The sequence below is a fragment of the Falco punctatus genome, assembly GCF_963210335.1.
Source record: "Falco punctatus genome assembly, chromosome: 7".
Lineage (NCBI taxonomy): Eukaryota > Metazoa > Chordata > Aves > Falconiformes > Falconidae > Falco > Falco punctatus.
The window spans coordinates 52,716,451-52,737,421 of NC_137587.1; the positions used below are offsets into that span (position 1 = coordinate 52,716,451).

The window sequence follows — 20,971 nt, forward strand, 5'->3', positions numbered from 1 at the left end:
TATGGTCTGTCTGTGCAGATGATTGACATGCTATATTTTGTGGTCATCATGCTGGTGGTTCTGATGAGTTTTGGAGTAGCCCGCCAAGCTATTCTGCACCCAGATGAAGAGCCTTCTTGGAGACTAGCTCGCAACATCTTCTATATGCCCTACTGGATGATCTATGGAGAGGTGTTCGCAGACCAGATAGACCGTAAGAGTAGAATTCATAGTAAGAGTCTGTTTCCTGTTTCTGAGGCAGATGATCAGATCCAAATTAATGATTGCTTTTAATTTGGAAATAGTGTTTTGTCTTTATGATTATATTGGTTTTGTTGTTTTCTTGTGACAGACTCCAGAGACTAAACAATTTTCTGTTCCCCACCTGCATGTCCTCTCAGCCTAGATTCAAATTCAGTTAATACTGAAAGCAGTATAGTCTGGAATACTCTCCCGTCCGAGAGTATAACAGTATTAAGTGTTCTGTTTATTTGCAGGGATCAACAGAGATCGTTCTGAAATGTTCATTTGAGCCAATGTTTTACTGTTCTAACAGAAGCAGAAAAAAAAAATACTACCTTGCACAAGAGATGAAAATACACATATCCTTTCATCTCTAACTCCCTGCATAGGCTATGAGCTAATACATTTTTACTCCCATTGATACATCTGTCTACTTTCCAGAAGAGTTTCTATTTCATTAAATACTCATGTTGTTTTCTACACCTGTGGAGAAACAAAAAATGAAGACTCTGCTTGATTAGCTTTGGGTGTGGAAATAGCCTGTCTTATACAAAAGCTGCACAGTTTAAAAAAATAACTGTCAGTATTTTAGAAGAGATGGAAACTGACACGTCGTTACTGCTAGTTTTGTGTTAACATTTGACATTTTTTCAGATAATCAAACATGCAGCTTGCCTCCCCTAGTGTGTATCACGTAGTTTACACTTTATCTGAAATAATATAAGCTGCTACTTCAGCATTGTGTATGTGTTATTTCAACCATCTGCATATATTGATAAGTAGTAAAGTGGAAGGCTGAAGAAATTGTGAGGTCTAAGTTCAAAAATGGTAAAGATCCATCATCATGAGAAACTTCTATACCAAATGTCATTAAAGTGTACTTTAATTGCTTAGAAAGGAATAAAATGTCACTAGTCAGTTTCTGACCAGTGTACACTGCTGAAAAGATCATATCATCTTCCTTTTCCTTATGAATGCTTGTCTCATTATTGTAACTTACGGTACAATAAATTACTCTTGACAAATAAAAGGTCAAGCCAGTCATTTATTGTCCGATATTGCAGTTCCAGTGCACCTGTGAGCCAGGATAAGCTCAGGATCTCTCAAGTGTGTTATTTCTCCCATGGGGAGGAGCAGACTGTAACCGGGTATCCCTTACATTTGTGGGTCATAATGTGCATTCAAATCCTACTTCACTTTGAACAAAGGATGTTTGCCAGTGTAGACAGTTTGATTTCTTTACAAATTTAAACTCACACCTTACCAACAATACTGATCTCTTCAGTGTAAGTGGTGTCCCAGACTTCTGTCATGCTTCAGTCATTTCTCAGTTATATACTTGGCATCCTTTGAATTAGACATCTTTCTTCAGGGTGAAAGATTTTGGAGGAAAAAAGTTCGGGCTTTCCAGTTACACAGGTGCAGTCCAGCTACTTGCTCCACTAACCTTCCCAGGTCAGAAGCTTTGCTGTGTCAGTAGCTTAAACATAAGCTAGCTCGGAAATCTGTGGTTTTGTTGTTGGTTTAGTGTTGCAATAGAAGTGGCTACGCAAGGAGTTCTACTGGTATAATTACACTGCATTACAATTATTCTGTAAATTTCTTATGTCTAGAAATCTATGGACTGACTTCTGAAGATATTTTCCTTTTCAGTAAGAAATTTTCACTCTGATCTTTCCATGGTTCTCTGTAAACACACCACAAAAGCAACCTCAGAAGTCATTGGGGAGTGATTGCTATGGGCAGTCTAACCTGGCTCTGTGTCAGGTGCTTATGGGTAGTTTTGCCAAGGCCCACGAGTGTAAACAATTTATGGAAAAAGTATTACATCAAATTTTCCATCTGAAAGAAAGTAGCTGGACTTTTGTCAATAGCTTCACTGAGGATAGGATGTCACCTAAAGATGAAGAATCACAAATCACACAATTGCTGAGGTTGGAAGGCACCTTTGGAGATCACCTAGTTGAACTACCCTGCTCAACGCAGGGTAATTAGAGCAGGTTGCTCAGCGACTGTCCAGTCAGGGGTTTAATATCTTGAAGGATGAAGGCTGTGCAGCCTCTCTGGACAACCTGGTTTAAATGGAATTTCCCGTATTTGTATCTTTGCCCACTGCCTCTTCTCCTTTCACTGGATACCACTGAGAAGAGTCTGGCTCTGTCTTCTTTACTCCCACCCACCACCAGGTATTTATAACATTGGTAAGATCTCTCTTGACCCTTGTCTTCTCCAGGATAAATTATCACAGCTCTCTCAGCTTTGCCTTATTTCTCAGGTGCTCCAATCACCCTAATAATCGTTGTGGCTCTTTACTGGAGTCTTTCCAGTATGTTCATGCCTGATTTCCATGGGGGAGGCCAGACCTAGACACAGCAGTCCAGATGTGGTTTCACTAGAGCTGAGTTAGAGGTGAATAACCACCTCCTTTAACTTGCTGGTAACACTGTTCCTAATGCAACCCAGGATGCTCTTGTCTCGTTCCCTGCATTTAGAAGATGTCCGTGAGCAAGAAGTTAGTGGCATCCAGTACTCAATAGCAACATATTCTTAAATGATACAGCAGCCTGGCTGAGCTTCTTTCAATAGTGCAGTTTGTCTTACAATCACCGTTTAAGGGTTGGCAAGCAAGTATCCATACTGGTAGTCAAAATGGGCTTTAACGATACTGTATGCTGCAATAACATCAGAACCGTGACTATTAACAGAAACATAGCTAGTCACTAGAGACAGCTGGCAGACTCAAAGCCCTGATGGTTCAGGGAGGGGGCAGGGGGAGGGAGAGTGAGTGAAAAATGAGGAGGAAATGTTTCCATAGCAGCTAAAAGAATGATTTTGTGTGATAATTTTGACTCGTTTTGTATTTGTGGTGACCTCCAGTTTTGTTTACTTGCCTGAAATATCGTGTATATTTAGATCATCTGCCAGAAGCATTTTGTGATTTATTATTAATATCATGAATTCACTGTCACATGTAACATTTGGGGAAAACAACATGAAAAGGAAATTGCAGAATGCAGTGCATTTCTAACAAAGACATTGTTTCTAAGCATATGTCTCTACTGTTCTGACATATGAGTTGCTTATCTTTTCTTGGTGAAAAAACTGTATTTTGAATTGTCTTTTTTTGTGGGTTTTTTTTTCTTTATTATTCTGTTGTTTTCTTTCTTTCTCTCCCTGCCTCCTTTTCTATTAATTCCTTTGGAATGCTGTTCAGTCTATGCCATGGAAATTAATCGTAAGTCTCTGTGGAGAGCTGATTATCTCATTATGTCCATTAATCTTCCTCCTCACTAGATACTGATATCTAGATACTGATATTTTTATTGTAGAGCTCATCCAATATTCAGGTGTGAATCTTGTTTTTCTACTGTAATAGTTTCATTTGAAAAAAGAAGAGGAAAAATATTTTAATACAGATTGCAGATCAGAAGTTTTAAATGAGTTTACATGGTTGCTATGACTTCTTTGTAGCACATTGACAATACAATACTTTTTAAAAATTATGATGCATCACTGTAATGGTAAAACTAATTCCCTTTGATTATCTAGATACAATGTTAGTGTTTCTGTGGCAGTACTTTCATTGGTCCTTGTGAATAGTATTCTGATTTGCTTGACTTGCCTGTTATACTTTATTTATGATGAACAGGAAAAACATAGGCCTGATGGCTGAAAAGCAAATAAAATGTATTTTATTAATCATAGTCTAAAGATCTCTTTCAGTGCACAGTAGATAAGATTAGTCTGTTTTCAAATAATTTGAAGTATTTCTCAGGTGAGATTGAAGCACTGTGTTTTTGGCAAAATGCTTAAACTGGTTTGTCTATTCACATAAACTAAATCCGTAATGAACTCATTGGCAGATCACTGTCAGACTTAGTACTTACTAAGATTTCAGCTGAAGAACCTGTGGTTGATAAACAATTTACCTGCTACTAAACAGTTCTGAAAGTTAGCCTTGTATTTGAAATCAGATACGCTGGCATTGCACTTACAGACGGGACAACTCCAAGGTGGCTCTCACCCCAAGACAACCTGTGCATTCTTAGGTTACTTCAGGCAATTATTTTATATCAGTTTGATCAATACTCTCATTTTTGATCTCACTCTCACCAGTCTGTTTTGCTGTTACCGCATCATTTTCATTTCATGTATTTGTCTCTTTGGTCTCAAATATTACCTAAACCTCAGAACTATTGTGAAAAATAAGGGAAACATAAATTGGCCTGGAAGTGGCGCCAGGGCCACCTGTTGGTGACATCAACAGCGCCAGATGGAAAAGTAATAGCGGTGGGTCCACCTGGGGAGCGCGGTCAGGGCCAGAGGCAGAAGGGCCACCCGAGGGCCACCCGGGGCCGGGCTGAGGCGTGCTGCCGTGGCCCAGGCAGGGCAGGCGGGCACAGGCACTGTGGGTTACCCCCAGGCGACGCTGGGGATCGTCAAGGCCTCTGCAGCCCTGTAAAGGTTTTAGTTATGCTCAGCAATCTGGGACCACTAACTACATTCTTTTATATCTTTGGCAAGGAATGCACACAAGTTTAGTTAGAGATTTATTTTTTTTTAATTCCACTATTAATATGTACATATGCCTATTAAGATCTTGTCCTAGACTATTAGTATGAGAAAAAGAAAAGCAATATGAATTTAAAGAGAAAGCTACACTGTACAGTAAACTTGGAGCTGCCTCCCCGTTGACTATTATGGGAACTTATTTTTGTATGCCGTAGTTGGAAGCAGAATTTGAAGTAGAAGTTATACATACTTGCTACTGAAAATAAACTGACAATTTGTTTAGCCTGGCAAATTTTACGCATGTGTCATCATTAAATAAATGTGAATACTGTTTTCAAGGATTGAGCAATTTGTGAAAAATACTTTTTTCTGCTTATTTTTCAGCTCCTTGTGGGGACAATCTTTACGACGATGATGGTAAACGCCTCCCTCCATGTATACCAGGGGCCTGGCTCACTCCTGCTATTATGGCCTGTTACCTCTTGGTAGCAAATATCCTGTTGGTAAACCTGCTGATTGCTGTCTTCAAGTACGTAAATGTTCCTATTGCAGAGTTAAAGTTTCTGTGAGAGCCCATCAACCAATTTTGCGAGGGTTTGCATCCGCACTCAGAATCTAATTACTCTCTGAACATGACTGGCAAATACTTGCAATAGTAGGAAAGAGCAGAGGAAAGGTTCCTTTGAATTTGCCAGGAATTGCAGTAATCCATGTGAGAGGATCTGGCTACTTCTAATGACCATCTAGTGGACACTGACAGGCCTCAAGATTGCTCTGGAAAGATGAAAACCAGAATCCATGAAACCTGCTACAAACATGATGTAAGCCCATGTAACCACTAGCAAACATGATTCTGCGATACAACTGCAGAATGAAAATCTGAACATCAAAAGCAGGTGGCATGGCCACTATCACTACGTCATCTGGCTTCCTTTTCTTTTTTGTTTTGCTTTTCAGTTAGAAAAATAAATTAGGGCTTTGCAGAGTTCTGAAATGACCCAGAAAAGGAGCCTATGCTGCCTTGAAGCAAGAGAAGGGATGCCTACATGTTGCCAAGATCTGTGGCCAGTCCAAGCAATGTGCACATTCTTAATGTTATTCCACGAATCTATATTTAGACTTCTCTAGAGTAAAACTAAATACATTTCTGCTGTTTGTTCTTTGTACCCAGTTATGTTGCATGCTTTTCCTGTCATGACCTAGGGATTAAAAAAAAAATAAAAATTGCAGCATCTGCTTGCTAGTAAGACTTTCTGAACACACCACCTGAGAAAAGCAGGTGATCCATTTCTGATGCCCATAAACATGTAGTGTTGGAGGGCTTGTTGGCATAGGTAGCTGGTGTCACAATCACAAAAACAGTTAATCATGTGCCCAGAATTCTACAGCTCACAAAGCCTGTCTTTCATTTGATGTATGTAGCTTAAAAGGTCACGAATTTTTAAGTGCTGAAATGCCAGTCACATCGCTAGGGGGAAGGGGAAGGATCTTACAATGGTAGCTATTATTGGCTGAAGGACCAAGGAATCAGCAGTTTGGGAAGTAGGTCATGCTGTTAACTCCTGCCATTCCAGCATGGTTGCAAGGGGGTGAGATCTAGCTGGGGAATTCCTGCTATGTAGGAGACACAGAATGAAGGCAGATTGTCATTTATCATTGGTAAATTAATCTCATGTACTTAGCCAAAAGAAACCAAAAGCTCAAGAATTCTCTGGTTTCAGAGATGTTTTAGCTGGTTTTCTGAATGTAGATATTCTAAAGCACAGAAAGTTAAAGAAGCGGACAAAAAATATAAAAAAGGAAGTGCCGATATCATCGTCATCATCACAGAAATGGAGTGAGCTGATTGAGCATACTTTAAAATAGCTTGAAAAGCTTTAGCTAAGACAGCACTTCAAGTCTGCTTTCTTTTAGTTGATATTTCATAACCTTGACTATTGTTATCTCTGGATTGGATGCTATAACTTACACTCCTCCATATCCACTGAATTACAAAATAAAACATCTTTGTAGCACGCCTTATTTTGTGTAGAAGTGAGGAGGCCACGGCTTCCAAGAACACATTCCTTTACAAGAATATGCAGCATGTTTTCAAGTCAGAAGTTTGAGTGAATAAAGTTTGGATTTAGGACATTTTCTGAAAACTTGAAGTCTTCTATGTAGGTCAACCTGATTAGCATATTAAAGGCAAACTATGTGAAGCTTCTGGGTTTAGCATACAAAATACCTTTCATGGATTTAATACTTTGGGTAATATCAAATACTGGCATGTGTTAAAAGAAATACTTTATAACCAAGCACCAAAATACCCACTATGTGATTCATAAATTGTGCAAGTTTCTTTTCTAACTTTTCTAACGCTAACACATAAAAGACTTTATACAATAGGAGCAAATTGCTAACAGAAGGACTGTTCTGGGTGGTGCTTAAGGGATGCAGAGCACCTTCTGCTTGGCTACCCTGAGTTCAAGTTAATCATCAGTTCAGCAAGTTCAGCAGCATCAACAAAGAGCTGGACCAAGCAAGTCATGTGGCCTCATGTTGTTATTTAGCTGCTACTTTGCTCAACATAGTACTTGCTCAATGTTAAGTAAACTTAGGGTCCTGATAGAAACTGTACCAATGTTCCCTTTCAGCAATACCTTCTTTGAGGTAAAATCAATATCCAACCAAGTCTGGAAATTCCAGCGGTACCAGCTGATCATGACGTTCCATGACAGACCTGTCCTCCCACCACCAATGATTATCTTCAGCCACATCTACATAATCATCAAGCGAATCTGCTGCCGCTGCAGGAAGGGTGAAGGAGACCAGGATGAGCGTGACAGGGGACTAAGTATGCCATAAATCTTCTATAAATTGAGCTCTTTGCACCATATTAGCAGAAAGCAGCAGCTTTTCTAATGCTGAACGATTTTGTTCATGATGGCTGTCCAGTGTATTTGCAGAAGATGGTATGGGACAAAATTGATATCAAATTAACAGCTTTTGAGCTCTGTGGGCTCCTGAGAATATGCAGTGCTGGGCTGCTAGGGAAGACCTTCTTTAACGTGCTTTCTTAAAACAGTGAGGTGGCATCTACTTAATCCAGTTTTACCAAGTTCTAGTGAAGTTCGTATGGCAGGAAGGGCAAATAGGAAACTGAGATGAAGGGATCACAGTTTCAAGCTCTGTGACTGTGAGCAATCTGTGTCTGAGAGTATCCCCGCTTTTATTTCTTCATGCTAGAGATTTCTCTGTCATTTTACAGGCGAACTGTGAGGATTCTATTTCTAACATACTCTGTTGATTATTATTTTCATTGTTTGGCTCATTGAAATAATCAGATGCTCACAATTATTGCTGTATTTCTGCATCACATAGGAAACATATTTCTGTAAAATATGCTTCTGAGTTAAAAAAGGGAAAAAAGTAAATGTAACACTCCCTCCAAATACCAAAAGACAAATTCAAATAAAGGATGAAATGTTCCCAAGAGCTTATATTTCCCTTGGATTTTCCCTACATGATTATAAATTTTTGAAGCTCTTATCCAAAGAATATCTGGGAAGCAATCTGTTGTATTAGATTGTCTGTTGCCTATAGTTGGCACCCTTTTAAGAACAGTATTTGAATGTAGAAATATCAAACTGACAGAGATTTCCCTAGTCTTCCTAGTCCCTAGTGTAAAATCTAGTCAGTTTGTTCAATGCATAGCACTGCTGTTAAAAAGTGCAAAGGTCATTGAGGAAATATAGCCCCAAGGGGATGGTCATAAAAGCAGATGACGGCTGTAATGCATTACATTGCCTTCCCAGCTGTGGCCATTTTTGGCTAAGTGCTTATTCCCTATTTTCAAAAGTATCGGTTCATTTAGTGCAGGAGTAGAATCTGCAGTATCTGTGTCCCCAGAATAATCTGCTAAATCAGATTTCAACTGACTGCCAGAAGTTCAGAAAAAGGAAATTAATATTTTGTTCATCTGTTTTGCAGAGTTATTTCTGAATGATGAAGAGCTAAAAAAACTATATGAGTTTGAAGAGGAGTGTGTAGAAGAATATTTCCAGGAAAAAGAGGACGAGCAGCAATCATCTAATGATGAACGCATCCGAGTTACCTCTGAAAGGTACCTATTATAAGAAAAAAAACCATACCACTTATCTGGAACAATATTTGCTTTTTTGTGTCTTCATTATAACCAAAGTTGACTCAGAGTACAAAAGATTTAGATCTTGAAGAAAACCACCACCTATTCAGAAGCTGATCCGAATCCTGAGTAAGTATTGGTGCAGGTGTGTCTCTCACGAGAGTGAGCTTTTTGTGGTTCCTACTGGTGTGTCACTAAGGCTGCTGCTTTGGGCAGCTTTGGTGTAAAACTGTTTTTGGTCACGGTGAGTTTTTTCCTTCTCACCTATCTCTTGATCACAGTTATGCTTTTTATCCGTGTGAGCAAATTACTACTTGTTGAGCTTCCAACAGCTCATCCAACCATGAGAAACAAGTTGGAGCTTAATGACAAAAGTGCTGAGGATTCTTCCCTTGGACCTATGGTTTACACTGGGGCCCAGCACTCACAACTGCTGAATTTTAATCTCTGCCACAGATTCTCTTGGAAGCTTTGGACAAGGCATTTAGCTTTTCAGTATGAAGTTCCCCACTTAAAAGAGCAGGAATATTCACATGTAAATCATTAAGCTATTCTGAGGACCAGGTAATGTTTGCATATTGCTGTGTAAGCACGCAGTGATAATGGCAGCAGCACTTTTGTACCAGGTCACTTGGCAGGACTGTTCCCAAAGGCTCTGCCTTTTCTGTTAGGAGGTCTAAGTAAGTGAAAGGATGGGGTCTTTTGTCACTTCCTTGAAATAATGAAAAATTCTCCCTGTAATGAAAATTATACACAGTTTACTCTTTCATGTTACCCTACCTCACGGTATTCTGATGATGAACCGCTCCATGTCTTTATCTATATCTTCCTTTTAACATTTCTTATGAAGTATCTCTGTAAGCCATATAATTCTGTAACAGATTAACATCTTTCTTTTGAAGGGAGGCCCTGAACATCTCACATTAGTATACGTGAAGTTTGAGAATAGAGAAGTAAATGAAATCTGCTACATGTATTCAAGTAGTTTCTATCCCACTATTTATCCATGGCAATTTGTCAAAATCCTGGGTATTGTGGCAGAGAATAAAGCAGGGCTGGTAAGCCTCACTGATTCACTATGGTCTATGGCCACAAAGCAGATTTGCTTATTTCTCATGGCTTCTTGTTCCAGATGCTTTGTCATCTTTTGTGTGTGAGAGCAAAAGAATGTTAATTTAATTTCCACAGCTGATTTACTCGTGTATGATCTTTAAGTCACATTCTAATGCATTACTTCTATGTGCATTCTTCTGGCACCACCACTTCCATTATGATATAAATGATAAAAGAAAATGGGGGGAAATATTATTTTAATTGAACTAGACAATAATTTCACTCTCTTCAGCTGATACATAATTGAAAGGGATTTCAAGAGCTAAAGTAATCCCATAGACCAGTATATGTTCTCTTTGGTACAGCTACAAAACCTGTTTTACAACATGCCTTGATGCTATTTTAGGTCATCCTGTGAGCATGTCATTAGAAAATATTTTTCATGTAATTAATTGATGCTTCACAATGAAGGAGGACAACTGAACGTGAAGTGGGTGGCACACTCAGCAGTGTTAATAGCAGGCTGTCCCTAAGGGTTGCAACTGTTGTACTCTCTTGGCAAGTAAATAAGGGCAAAGTTCAAATAGCCCTATGATATCCATACATATGATGTATGGAATGCATAGATAACAAGAAAATGCACATACTTTTGATGTTACATGTAGGAAAAAAGATTGATAGCACCAAATTCTGCCTTACGAAGAAATCAGTAGCTAGGTGCCTCTAATGGGTTACTGCACCATTCCACAGCTTCTGTTCTGTGCTTCCCCTTTTATACCCAACAGAGTTGAAAATATGTCTATGAGGCTAGAAGAAGTGAATGAAAGAGAACATTTTATGAAAGCTTCTCTTCAAACAGTTGACCTTCGACTCTCTCAATTGGAAGAACTATCTGGTCGGATGGTGAACGCTCTTGAGAAGCTGGCAGGTATTGACAAATCTGAGCTGACACATCCACGTTCACGGGCTTCATCTGAGTGTGATGCTGCATATCTCCTAAGGCAAAGCAGTGTTAATAGCTCTGATGGCTACAGCATGTACAGATACCATGTGGGCGGCGATGAGTTAACATATGATGACAGTACCGCTCCTATGTCTCCAGCCATTGGATTGCGTAAAAAAGCCCATTCTATTGGTACCAAAGAAGATGGAGCAGACCCAAGGATGCTGGTTCCAGACCACCACACCGGTCTCCATTATACCTCTAGTACTAATGCAGTCACCACAGCAGATTACAGCAAATCTACATTAGAAATTGCACAGAATGTTTCCAGACCCTATGCTGGTTCAGGTAGTTTGGGGGATGAAAAGCAGGGGATTTTCAAGAGCGATGGAATGATTCCTCAAAGTACAAACCAGGTGGATGCTGTTACAAACAGACAGTCAGTACGAAGATCAGATTTTCAGAATACTCAGTTAAAAGTAGAACGTACCAAGTTAGAGGCAACCATCTCTTATCCCTTGGAGAAATCTAAAGCAATGCGCTATTTTCCTCCTGAAACGTTCAGTGCTTGTCAAACCACTATGATGAAGTCAAGGAGCTTTATATTTGCACAGGGTGGGAAGGTGGTTGGAGGAGTTAACAACTGGACCACAGAGTATAGTACCATCATGGATCGGGTGTGTCCTTCTACGATTGAACAATGGGCCACAGAGTGGAAATATGAAGTTGAACAGCAACTTTCTCAAGAAAAACCTCCAGAATACCCTGGTTTTATCTCTGAAGCAGAAAGGCAAGCAGAGCACACACAGTTACAGATGGACACAGATGATGAGAATTATGTTGATGAAGCAGGTATGAGTGCCTCTTACACCTCTATGCCTGCCGCTGTCAAGGCTGAGAAAGAGAATTTACTATCAGTAAAGCCAGAAAGGACTTCCGGGTTCCCATCACTACGGTCAAAGAGTTTGCACAGCCATTCTCAGAAAGCCAAATCTGTAAAGGACAAATTAAACAGACCAGGACATGCCAGCAGCGTAACTAATTTGGTGGTGGCATTTGGCAGTGCAACAGAAGAACAGAAAGCTAGGCAAGAAAATGCATCCACAGAAACGGAATGTTAAAGTGGCTTATGGCCGCTGTTTTACTGACAGTCAAGAAAGCTGCATGAAAGATTGAAAAAAAATATGGATATTTAAATTAATTTCTGAAGAAGAATTTTTCATATATTTATTTATTTATATTTTATATATAATAGATGTATGATCTGTTCTGAAATAAATGCTTGCTGGGTCAGGTGAAAAGGAGATGTTCTCTTCAGGGGCACGTAAAAAGTAGGCACAGTCCACAGATGCCAACGCTACAGATTTTTGTTCCATTTCAACCCCCCTCATAAGCTCATTTACCGACAAGCTCTTCATAAAGGCTCTTGAAAGAAGGACAATATTATCATGTATTATTTTAGAAAATGTCTTTTTCTTCTTTTTTTATCAGGAGATTTCTTAAATTGGACAAATTTTTAACCAGGTTTAGTTTTTATTCTTACTTATGCAGCTGGTTTCTTTGTGGCCATTGTATTTGTCAAATCAAAACAAAATTTTTGGAGGCAAGGCAAAATTATGCAGTCTCCTCTTTCATTTCTGATTTCATGCATGCTTCTTAGCTCTTCTTTCAGAAAGGCACAACATATCAATTTTCATCCACTAAAATAGGTCTGAGTAGCAAAATACAGTTGTGTTTGGAGAAACCTGACCCGGAAAGCCATGTGTAGACATATTCTTGACCTGTCCTTGAACTTCAGTGATACAATCTTGCTTTCAGAATCATGTCTGTCCGTACCCCAAAGCATGCTGACAGCCTTAAACTGTTGAAAAACAGTGATCATTGTTTCAAAATGTTTAGGGGGGGTTTAAGTATATGAGGTATAGAAAGATTTTAACAATGTGAATCCAAGATACGCGTTAGTGTTTTGTATAAATGGGGATGACAGTAGAAGTCCATGCAGAGTAAGAATGTGGCATTTTTTTACATGCCTGCAAGGGAAAACAAAACAAAACAGGCAAGGCGTTCTGATAGGGTGAGATCAAAATGGAGCCCATCTGTGTTTGAATAAATCTACTGTGACAAATTCATTTTTCATTTTGCAGTTTCATTATGATGACACATGAGGAACAAGAAACAGTTTCTAGGAGTCAGTCTAAACAAAAAATAAATTTTCCAGATGCAAAAAGAAATTCCATACATATTCTTGAGTAAATTTCAAAGTCAAACGTCAAAGGGGAAAAAAGCCTCTACAGCAAAAGTGTTTTCTATCCCTCAATGGCTGACTGGAAATCCACATCTATAGTTACAGTTTCCCAGCACACCTGTCTCAACAGTAGCATTCTAGAGTACTAGATTTTGATAGTTTTCATCATAATAGTATGATGTTATTTGCCTCATTCTTCTCTGTTACCTTTTAGGAATTTTGTTTTCCCAAATATTCAGCACCTCTCTTTGCAGGGGATGCGTATCATTGAACGGAGAAGAAAATGAGTTAAGGGCATGTTACCTGTTCACAGAATACTGATCAAAAACTTAACTCATTTAACTGCCAGAACTTACTCATATACTATTTTGAAAACTCAGAATTTCTTTCTGTCCCCACCATCAGCTCCATAGTATGTAGGTTTCAGTACTGCCATTGATAATGCTGCTTACAACATTTTGAAATGCAGAAGTTGACAGAAGACTACAAATGCATTGATGGCATCAGCTTTTTATTGTTTGTATTATATTTTCATACTCCATCCATACTTATACCTTGAAGCACTATCACTGTACTGAATGATCATGGTAACTGCATAGACATGTCCGAAAGTTCAGTCATCGTTACTCTGGATTTTTGCTAGTTTGGTGTTACTAGCAGGTTTACTGGTTTTACTGTTGTCAGAACAGTGTTGGCATTTTGCTTTTCATGTGGGCTTCTTTTATTGAACTTTAGGGAACTTGGCATTTTGTAAAAATGGAATGACATTTGAAATTGTTTCACTTCCATGTTTACTTCTGTGTTATCATTCCATGCAACTACATAGCCATGTTGTGCGTGTGGTTAAAATAGCCTCCAGTTTGCCAATGCCTTTTTATTGCCTGCACACTCACCCGAAACCGATTCATTAACGAACACAAAGGGACGTGGCTTTTCAGCACTTTGCTTAACAAGCAGTATGCATTGTGGAAGGAAAGACAGTGTGTTGCATACCTCTTGTTACATTGTCTTTATAAAATGTGTGTTAAAATCATGCTCTGTTCGACCAGTTGGTTTTTTTATAGTGTTTACATTACAAATGTATCAGACAGCATGTAGATTTCAAACAATTTTTTTTCCTTTGTATTCATTTACTTTGTTTCTGTAAAAGTATTTATAAAATACGAAAAAGATGTGAAATGAGTTCAGTATAACAAAATTTTCACTATAATGATATCGAAAGAGTTCACTTCTCTGTCCCTTCTTACACAGTGCATGGGCTGAACAGTTCCTGAGCAAAGCTTCTCTTTTAGCATTTGCCTGTAATTTTCCATGAAGTTCTCTATACAGCGATGACTTTATAAGGCTTGGATGTTTTCTGTGCTCTTGCATAGCATGAACTGAAATGATAACCTCTCTGCCATTAAATGTGAAGTAACTACACTGGGTTTGGTAGAGTTATTGTAATGAGATATAAATATGGCTCTGTATGTGCATAGAAGACCGACAGTAGGTTTGGAGCACACTAAACAGACTAACAATTGACACATTTGCATATCTGCCTAGAGGCTTTCTTGAATACTGGTTGAAAGGATGCAAGCACAGAATTTGCATTTGTTTAATACTGCTTTTCAGGAAGATGCATCCCTCCTAGTGCTAAGTATGTGTTGACTTCACAGCAGTGTCACTGTGAATTCCACTTACCATTATTTATTATGTGCTTGACCTGTACTGAACCAGGTCAAGCCTAAAGAGTGTGTATTCTAAGGCTGTGTCGACACAGAGACACTACACTGAGGTAATCTAAGTCTGTTGACCTTACAGTATCTTGCCATACAGGCATTTCCCTCTCCCTCAAGGCAAATGTTTTAAACACAGTGACTGTAATACTCACATCAGCAGGTTCTTAACTACACCATCTGGTTCCACAGATTACCCCATTTTACGTTACATCACTCTGGGACCAGCTTAGCTTTGCTCTTGCAAGCCTCTGCTACGGCAGAGTCACTCTTGCCATTGTAGATGCTGGATTTGGATACCTGAGAACCAAGTTCTTTTTTCGATGTTATTTAGAAATGAACTAAAGTAGCCATTGAAACCTTCCAACTATGGTTTCTCCATACTGCTTTTTTGGATGCTTTCCTAGGTTCTGGGCTTGACCATCATCTTTGGTAAAATGTGTATCTTCCTTTCTAAATAAAAATTAAAAGAAAAGAAGTATCTGTAAGGCCTTGTCAGAAGACAGGAATGGGAAGAGGGTGCCTGACCAAGGATGTCAACAGGATTATTTCATTAGATCTGCAAGATCCACAGGATTGTGCCCTGGTATGGGTGTTGTGGGTAGTTAACCCACTGTCATGAAACCAGTTTGCTGCCGAGCATTTGCTGTGGAGGAGGTGAGTCTTCAGAGTGACAGCAGCACTTGGATACATTGCTGGGGTCCCACCTCGCAGTGCCATTGCCAGCGTATCACTTCTGCGCCACTGTCCTGTCCGACTGGTCACTTCTAGCTGAACTAGTATTACACACAAAAGCTTGTTATGAGCAAAAGGGAGACACACCCACCTTGTATGTAAAGTCAGGGATTTATTGTTAGTGTAACAAATTTTAAGTCTAATACATTAATTATTGGTAGTCTAGATCTAATTACAAGGGAGGAGAGATAAGAAGAGAGGAAAGACTACTATAGGAAAAACAAAAAACCAGGTAAAATTAATATATGCACATTTCCTGCTATCTATCTATGCCCTTTTTTTTTTTGATGTTACGCTTACACTTGCGCTGATACTCTGGGTCTAACAATCAGTGGCTGCAACGGAGGTAGTGAGGAAATACTGCCAGCTCTCAGTTTGCTAGGTCTTTCTCTAGAATGAGCATGATGTTGATGTTGGGGTTTTTTCCTCATATTTTGCTTGCTTAGGGACATTTTTATTTGCTACCAACTTTACATCTTGTTTTTTCTTCACTGGCCTTCAAATCCTACAATTATACCTGAATATCCTAGTCATTAGAAAAATTGCATTTACAGCTAAACAAACAAAGGGACAGCTCAAGGCAGGTTAAGGCAAATTCAGACAAAGCAGTCCTGAGAAGCCGCAGTCCTGAGGCTTTACAAAGTCAGCATAAAGCCTGTGGCTGTAACTGGCAGTGACAATACTCTTATTTACTGGGCTACCAGGCTACATGGCCCTAGAGGTGTTTTCCTCCCACTGCAGCCACTGCAGATAAATGCTCTACTGCCTGCAGTAGTCACCCAACCTGATTATTTCAGCCTAATTGTAGATTTTGATCCCCCTATGGGATCCAGCATCAGACAGAAGGGCAAAACAGATTTAAGGACCTGTTTGATATGGCCAGTTAATACCCTGGCATTCAGTGGTGCCAGGGTCCGGGGGGCTGGGGTAGTCCAAAGGTGATATGTGGCAGTGGTTTGGATTGCAGGGTGACAAACCACAAGACTTGGGAGAAGAGACAAGAACTACAGATTTCCTTAAACCCTCAGTCTTCTTTTGCTTTTTTCAACTTTTAGCCTTGTCTGCAGAAACAAAATTTTATATGGCAAAGTGGTGCTTTATGGTTGATGCCCTGTATCTTTACAATGGATGTAAGGTATGTCTTGATAATAGGCTTTAAATTACTCTTTGCAATTGTTTGGCCAAAATATTTAAGTGCCTGTATCCACCTTTTGCTTGGCCTTAAATTTAATGAAAAAGAGAGTTGCATGATTTCATCTGCCTGGTCTTCTTTTACGTTAAAAGCTCTTACGAAACTCCAGCACTTCATCCTGCATGATTCTAGATGCATCTCCTTTTTCTTGCACTAATTGCTCTGCTCAGCAATCTAAGCAGACTGACAGACTTCAAAAACGGCCATGGAAAAAGATTCTAGTGTAGGAGTACTGGTAATCTGATGATCACTGTCACAATACCCATGTAAAACAGTCCAAGCCAAGGTGGAACGGTGTACCAATTGATAGCTCCAGGTTACTCTAGGCAAGTAATAACTACATAATGATTAACAGGAAAAGTACCCTTATGTAACATAGCAAAGTTCAACATCTTTAATCTCCACACTGAAAATACTACCTCCACTTCACAGATGTGCCTTGAAAAGGAGGCTTTTTCCCTGAGATACCTCAAGAACCTTTGCACAGTTTTTGTATCTTTTGTATATCTTTGGCCAAGACCATCGAAGATGCTCTTTTATGTAAGTAATCACATTTTAAATAGTATTCTGCTGGATCTTCATCAAGGACACTCAGGAAATATATTTATTTTTTTTCCCAACTGCTTAACAAATGTAAGGCATAATATTTTTCTTCCATAAGAGGTAATAGAGACCTGTAGGGCTGGCTTCCTCACAAGTCCTCAGAAGTCCCACATTTCTGCGTGCAGGCTGAGGCAACTTGGGTGTGCAAACTACTGAGTGCACAAGCAGGGAGGTGTGCAGGCAAGGTGATAAACCAGAACACTTGCCAGTGAAAAATAGAAGACTTTCATCTGTGAATCCCTGACTTTGCAGAGTTGCCACACACTTGCTGTAGCTTTGGGCACATAGCTTAGCTGTGAAATCAGACAACACGTATGGCTTTGTGTCCTGGAGTTCACACCAAGAATTGAACCATTCATTCTTCAGATAGCTATGGAAACACGTAAGTTGCCATAGAAACATAGGCCTGGAACAGATCATCTACACTCAGGCAAGTTCAGCAATGTCGATAGCATCAGTGGCAGATGGTGGTCTAACCTGTTCTTGAACGTCTCTAATGAAAGCCATTCTCTAATCTGCTGAGAGATCAAAAGGGCCCATTAAGAAAATCTGTTCTGATTTAACCCCAGCCCTCATGCATTGCACAAACCAAAGTGCTTCTCCAACCACAGAGCTGTCTTGTGAGGTTGTACCAGAACTTTTAGGAAGATACCTAATCTGACGTACAGTAAACAGAGCAGGTTATGCACCATAGCCATAGCTAAGTAGATAATTATCTTCACTGTTATAATTTGCACTGCATGTAAAAATAGGCCCCAGGAAACTGCCACACAGCACGTGGGGTGCGATACCACCAAGGAGAGCAGGCCAAGCTGGTTCTGGGGGTCCGTGACAGTGCACGGTGTGTAAGGGTCCTGGTCAGTCTAGCACACGAGAGACATTGCTGAATAACTGAATGTTGAAAATAACCGCACTGAGTAAAAACATTTTTAAATCAATGAGAATAAAAAGAGACATCTGCAGTCTTTTTGGTTCACCTGGCTTTGTTGCATAGCTAGCTTCCCACCGTTCTTTCAAGGCTGTTCTCATAGAGCAAAGGCGTTCTTAGAAACCTCGGGTTTAGCAGGACTGTTTGAAAAAAACAGATCAAGGCAAGCCGGAGTGGCTGGAGCTAGGCAGGCAGTTGAGTGCATTGCCAAAAGGAGTCAGGGGATGCATAGGACTTCCCTGCCTGTCCCACCTGCCCTGCACCAACCCCCTGCCCGCCTATCCTGCCTGACTAGCCTTACTGACCTACCTGCCCTCTTGCCTTGTCTCCCCTGCCCTTCCTGCCTACCCTGCTCTACTTGCCTGTCCTGCTCTGCCTGTCTGCACTGCCTGCTTGTATCCCACTGCAAGTTGTGACAGAAATGACTTGCTCTTCCAAAATACTCACTTTTGTCAAATCAGCTTTCTCCTCCCACTGGCATAAAACTCTTCCAGTGGCAACTTGTGACCAGTTCCAACAACAATCCTTACAAATCTTGTGATCTTATGTTTACTGAGAGCTTAGTTTTGATTTTGTTTGTTCCTTTTTTGAACAGTACTGACATTTAAATGTGTCAGTACAGTACTGGAAATTTGTGCTGTCCTATGTTCATTCCCTCAAGAGTAAGATTGCATTTGCAGGCACTCTTCAGAAGGCTCTGTGCTGATGCAAAACACACTTTTGTAATTCTGATGTGCTATAAATAATTGTCCTTTTTAATATTACTGCCAGATTTGTTATATGCAATTCCAAGACTAGCTGATTTGGGCAGTTTCTGCCTTCCTCGCCCCCTTGCTTTCTCTTCACCCTTCTCTGATTTTAATTTCCTTTCAGCAATGTTCTGTATATGAAGATAAAACTGTAAAGAAGAAGAATAAAGATGAGGGCAAGTCCCATGGTATTTCTCACTTCTCAAAGATCCAAGAGATTTAGCTTGTGAAAGGGGTAAGTCACCAGCAGGAGAGGAGCTGTGGCTTGCTCTCACAGCACTGTCGGGTGCTCAGCATTACAGCACCAGCAGCTTCTACAGCACAGTGCGCTCTCTAAAATGGACAGGGGCTGAGCCTGCGACCATGCCAGGCTGAATAATGCCACTTCAACAATGATGTTTGCAGCATAAAATAAAAATCTTGTATGTGAAAATACAGAGTGAAGTGAAAGGAACTGCCTGCCAACACCAGATGAGGTGGGACCCTTGTGCAAGGAGGTGCGCTTGTTTTAAAACAGCTACAGTGGGGTGGTTTTTATCTTCTGGACCTGCAAGTCCAAGAGTAGTATATTGTTATGGAGGTGCTTGCTGGTGTTCTGCCCTGGGCTGTTGCATAGCTTTAAATGCATGTACACCTATCTGCAACCTAGGCGGGTGCCAGTGGGTTCTTTCCCTCCTTGCTGTTCAAACAAACCTTCCTGGCTGGTGTTGGTGGGGCATCTCATTTAAGTCGGGGAATCCAGATTGTGCCCTAAAGTCTGTTCTTTCATTAAACATTCACCCTTTGGCTTCACCCAAAAATCCCAGGGGCTATAATGCAATGCAATGTGCTTCCTATTAATGATAACAAGGGAAGACTTTCATCCTGCGGCTGATGCTGGGTGCTGCATTTGTCATTTTTTGTCTAAAACCGTGTTTGTTTTTCTGGAGTCTTCCAGTTCTTTACTATCTTTATGTCAGGGTGATATTACACCACTATTGTGCTGTAGCAGGCCTGTACTGATGTTATCTCGCATGTGAGCCGAAAATGACAGTACGTTGACCAAACCTGTGCTTTTTAACAAGGTGAGGCTGCAGCACCCAAATACCAGCAGTTAGTTTGGCAGGTCCTGGCCTTCAGCTCTCGCCCCTTAACCACGAGCCTTGCAGTGAACTACGCTTGGCTCATGGCTGGGACCGCAGCGATGGTTCCACCAGCTGCGGGGGCAGCACCAGCAGGCACGGGAACCATCAGTGCTGCTCACCCTACCTGGCACATCACACCTGGCTCAAACTGTGGACTGCCTGGCTGGTTTTACCCATTCCTTTGTGCTCGGGCCACCAGCAGGGGAATGCAGGCCGTCCCTGTGGCTCAGGGCGCACAGCTGATGGACCCGTGTGCTCCCACTCCGGGGCTCTCGACAAAACCACATCCCGATCCAAACTGTTGCTTTTGTAGGTGGCGTTTCCACCGCAGAGGCCAAGTTCATCGCAGCCAGTGCTCACCGACAACCAGCGCCGGGGGCCTCCGAGGGCGCCAGGGGCCTCCGAGGGCACCACGGGCCACTGCAGCCGTGGGAGTAGTTACTGTTCCGACTGACCCAAACGGATCGCGGTGTTAGATTGTGGCAGTTTAGGTGGGCAACTGCGTTACTTCCATATTCTAGGGAAACTCAGGTGAGCGATCCCTGCGTGCCTGGGGAACTTGGGGAGCGGGGCCTGCGCCATGTCCCATCCGTCCGCCCATGGATCACGTATGTCCCATGGCTGTAACGCCACAGCCGGTACGGAGGGTGACAGCAAGCACACCCGGGCGCGGCAGGGGGTCACGCAGGGGCCGTGTGTAGGGCCGGCGCCCCGGGTCACAGCAAAGCCCCTGCGGGCCCGCGGAGGCGTCGACCACCCGGTGGCTCCGAGGCCTGGCCGGGGTGACCCCCGCCGGCTCCGCGGCTGCGGCCGCCGTTCCC

The 20,971-nt window shown here is 41.1% G+C and overlaps 1 protein-coding gene across 10 annotated transcripts in view; it reads left to right on the forward strand.

Annotated features, from left to right (window-relative positions):
- TRPM1 (transient receptor potential cation channel subfamily M member 1) overlaps positions 1 to 20,519 on the forward strand; it is a 102,206-nt gene extending 81,687 nt beyond the window's left edge. For 3 of the 10 annotated variants that reach the window (XM_080395554.1, XM_080395558.1, XM_080395560.1), the window contains 6 exons: positions 19 to 211; positions 3,437 to 3,457; positions 5,119 to 5,263; positions 7,371 to 7,570; positions 8,707 to 8,839; positions 10,699 to 20,519. In XM_080395554.1, coding sequence (XP_080251680.1) covers positions 19 to 211; positions 3,437 to 3,457; positions 5,119 to 5,263; positions 7,371 to 7,570; positions 8,707 to 8,839; positions 10,699 to 11,977 — 1,971 coding nt within the window. In that variant the 3' untranslated portion in view covers positions 11,978 to 20,519. The remainder of the gene's footprint in view (positions 1 to 18; positions 212 to 3,436; positions 3,458 to 5,118; positions 5,264 to 7,370; positions 7,571 to 8,706; positions 8,840 to 10,698) is intronic. The other 7 variants (XM_080395555.1, XM_080395556.1, XM_080395561.1 and 4 more) reach the window with 7 other exon arrangements.
- Positions 20,520 to 20,971: the final 452 nt, after the last annotated feature.